Raw genomic sequence first — 3723 nt, forward strand, 5'->3', positions numbered from 1 at the left:
GGGGTCGGGGATGGGGAGTGTGTTAAACCCAAACCCGATACCCGATACCCGGTTATATTAATATTATTGATTTTTTTTATTAAAGTTTAATGTGTGACTTTTCAAAAATGCTTCATCATTGCAAATGTATCATAAATATGCATCATTTAATTTGATATTATCCACACTTCACTCCAACCATAGTCATAAATACACTACACTCCAACTTTAATTATTTTATATTTCCAAAACAATATTTCTCTACATAACTTCAATTTTTATTTTAATAACAAAATATTACTCTCTCTCATAATTCTTCATATTAATCTCTAGTTTTTTTTAATGTTCATTTTACTTTTTTTCCACTCTAGTTTATCTTTTTCAAGATTTACAAAAATTATGAGGTAGGTAAGTAATGATTTTATTATTTTTAATATTTTGATATAACTAATGTTAAAATTATTTATTAAAGTCTTTTTTTTCAAACTTTATAATCTTATAAGTAATTTAATCGGGTAATGAGGTACCCGTCGGGGATCGGGTACCCGGCGAATCGGGGATGGGTATAGAAGTAGAGATACCCGTCGGGTTCGGGGTCGGAGTCGAGTAGTGAAATGAAAATCGGGTTCGGGGATGGGTACTTCACTACCCGTCGGGTAGGGTACCCGTTGTCATCCCTAAATGGGTTAGATGTCAAATTTTCTTAGGAGTTGGAGAATTGTGTGGGACATTGTCACTTCATTTTAGTGTTATTTATATTTGGTAAGATACTTACAAACAAGAAGATTGATTATGGAATATTAATACATTTCTCATTTAGCTTTCAATCTATTTTTTCAATACATAATGTATCAACATTAAATACAGGTCATTCAATAATAAGGATTTATAAAAACATAGGTATATAGTCAAAACCGGTTCGAAAGTTAACCATATTAAAGTCAAAATTCGGACCGCCTAATCGACTGTTTCGTAGTTGGACCGGTTGAACCGCCGATCGGACCGGACGGCGCTTTTAAAAATTATGTATATAAGACAATTAAAGTTTGATCCACACAACTGGTAAGTCTTAGGCTTAGATTGTAAATATGTTTGACAATATTAAGCATTTCCATTAAATAAATAGTGGCATTCATCGCTATTAATTATTTATTTAAATTTTAAGATGTAAATAAACACATATTAACAACTTAATTAATTATACTCGTATTATCGTAGATTATAATACATGTAATTAATAAATGAATTAGTTGAGAATTTCAACGGGATAACTAGAAATACAATCTGCCCAAGGATTGTGATCCGACGGCTTAACATTTCTGATTGCTTGCCAAACGGCGCTGTTACACTTGAACCCACTCCCGAAGGCAATTTGCCATACACGGTTTCCTTTCCTCATTTGTTGTTTCGCTTCCGTATAAGCCAATTCATACCTGTTCATTACATAAATAAATAAATAAAATCAGACTATATATATATTTCTTATTGATTAATATAATTAATAAACTTACCAAATTGAACTTGAAGACGTATTTCCAAAACGGTGAAGGGTCATTCTAGAAGCTTCCACGTGAGCCGGTGACAGCTGAAGACTCTTCTCGAGCTCATCGATAACCGCCCTTCCTCCGGCGTGTATGCAGAAATGCTCGAACGCGAGTTTGAAATCAGGAATATAGGGCCTGCCGAACCGGGTTTTAAATAGCCTACCAGCAATAACACTGACAAAGAAGAGAACTTGCTCGCTTAAGGGAAGAACAAGTGGACCCAGAGTTGTGATGTTCATTTTAAGCGCTTTCCCGGCGATGGCCATGAGATCTTTCGAGAGTGAAACTCCAGTTTTACCCTTGTCGTCTTGCATCTGGTAAACGCAATTGAAAGCCTGGTCGTCGGCGCCGCAATGGGTCCTGACGACGTGAATGAGCTTGTACTTTGCGCGCCGGCGATCGGCGGGTTTGTTGGATAAAAGGGCGGAGGCGCAACCGACTCTGAAAAGGCAATTGGGTATGAGCATGGATTTGTTGTTGCCGAAATACCAGTTCTGGGTAATGTTTTCGGTGCTGATAACGAGTGCGTAAGTGTTGCGATGGAGTTGGAGCATGTCCTTTGCCAGGTCAATGGAGATGACGCCTGCGCTGCACCCCATGCCTCCCAAATTGAAACTTAGGATGTTGCTTCGTAGTTTGTATTTGTTGATGATCATGGCGGTTAGAGACGGTGTTGGGTTGAATAAACTACAATTCACGACAAGGACACCGATATCCTTTGCCCTGACGCCCGTTGACTCAAACAGTTTATCCAGGGATCCGAACATAACCTGTTCTGCCTCTTCTCGAGCGGTGGCCATGGAAGGGCGGGGAGGCAGGCAGTGTACCGCCTCGGGCAGGTAGGTCTCCTCGCCAAGACCGGACCTTTCGAGAATCTTCTTTTGAAACTCTAAGGAGGAGTCGTCGAAGTCGCCGGTCAACCTTGAATTTCCCATGAACTTGTCAAAGGAAACCTTGAGTTGAACCGGTGGCTTATAACAGGAATAGTCGAGCAAGTAAACAGATCGGGGCCGAGTCATGAGGTAAGCGGTGGAACCGCAAACAACCCCTGACGCGAGAACGACAAAAGTAACGAGATTGGATTGTAGCAAAAGATAAATCACGTGGACGTCGTGGTATCCCATTTGGGCAATTACGATAACAAAGAATGGGGCCAGGAGAAGAGTCAACAAGTTAGTCATTACATAATGGTACACTATTTTCACGTACTTGAGTTTCTTTCCGATATCCGGCATGATCATTTGCGGTGGATCGATCTGAACGCTGCCGCCGTTGACGGATTCAGGGCGAGTTTTCTTGCTATTCATTGATCTTATTTGTCCGGATATTGATATAAAGATCAAGTCTAGAGGTCTAGAGAGAGTAAAGTAGAGTAGAGTTATTAGAAATAGACAGTTCGGATTCGTGCAAAATGTATAAAGCTTGAATGGGTATTTATTGAATGAGTAATGACACAGTATCAGACACCGAGGAAAAAAAAACACAATTCTTTTACAGATACAGCTTGCCCTTAACCTTTCCCTTCTTTTTCGTCACCTGCGGCTAAAATTGTGTCTCTCCAAGTTGAAGTCTTTTTTTTAATCTGTTGATAAATTCAGGCTCCCTTCATGGTCAGAAGAAATGTAATTATCTGTTCATCTAAATTTTCTAGGTTAATATTGTTGATTATTTAAGCTACATATAATTTATCTATTAATTTGTAAGGGAATTTAGAAGGGAAAATAGGAAAAAAGGAATGACCTGCATAATATAACCTTATTGGATTTGTTACAAAAATAAAATAATTTATCCTTTTTTTATTCTCACTTTCATTTTTTTTTCAACAAATAAGGCTAAGAATCCACTCACTAATTGAGATAGGTTAATCTTTAAATTTATCTCACATATCTGACTTTTAAACCCAATTATACAATTAAGAATTTAAATAAAAAATAATATATTAAATTATTTTTATATATTTTTATTAATTTTGAATAATATAATAATTTAAAATCATTATTAATTAAATATATATGTATTAAATTATTATATATATATATATTTTTATAAGTAATAATAATATAATAATTTTAAAAAATTACTATATAATATAAGAGGAGTGATAGAGAGAGGGAATTTAGTGAGGGAATGATTTGACATCACCTTCATTGGTTGGAAAATGTAAAAGTGGGAGGAAAGAGAGAAAAGAGAGTAATTATTT

General features: G+C 36.4%; 1 protein-coding gene across 1 annotated transcript; it reads right to left on the reverse strand.

Annotated features, from left to right (window-relative positions):
• Window positions 1-1075: 1075 nt before the first annotated feature.
• LOC124929333 (3-ketoacyl-CoA synthase 9-like) lies at window positions 1076-2929 on the reverse strand. The gene is made up of 2 exons (XM_047469667.1): window positions 1491-2929; window positions 1076-1412 (listed from the first exon to the last, which is right to left on the reverse strand). Exons 1-2 carry the CDS (start codon window positions 2828-2830, stop codon window positions 1226-1228), a joined length of 1527 nt encoding a protein of 508 aa, XP_047325623.1. The 5' UTR covers window positions 2831-2929; the 3' UTR covers window positions 1076-1225.
• Window positions 2930-3723: the final 794 nt, after the last annotated feature.

Source organism: Impatiens glandulifera, chromosome 3, assembly GCF_907164915.1.
Source record: "Impatiens glandulifera chromosome 3, dImpGla2.1, whole genome shotgun sequence".
Classification (NCBI taxonomy): Eukaryota; Viridiplantae; Streptophyta; class Magnoliopsida; order Ericales; family Balsaminaceae; genus Impatiens; species Impatiens glandulifera.

Bases quoted from the DNA above. Each gene is read 5' to 3' on its own strand.
- LOC124929333 (XM_047469667.1), bottom strand. From the start codon at position 2,830: ATGAATAGCAAGAAAACTCGCCCTGAATCCGTCAACGGCGGCAGCGTT. The intron at 1,413-1,490 runs GTAAGTTTATTA...TGTAATGAACAG, and splicing joins ACGTCTTCAAGTTCAATTTG to GTATGAATTGGCTTATACGG.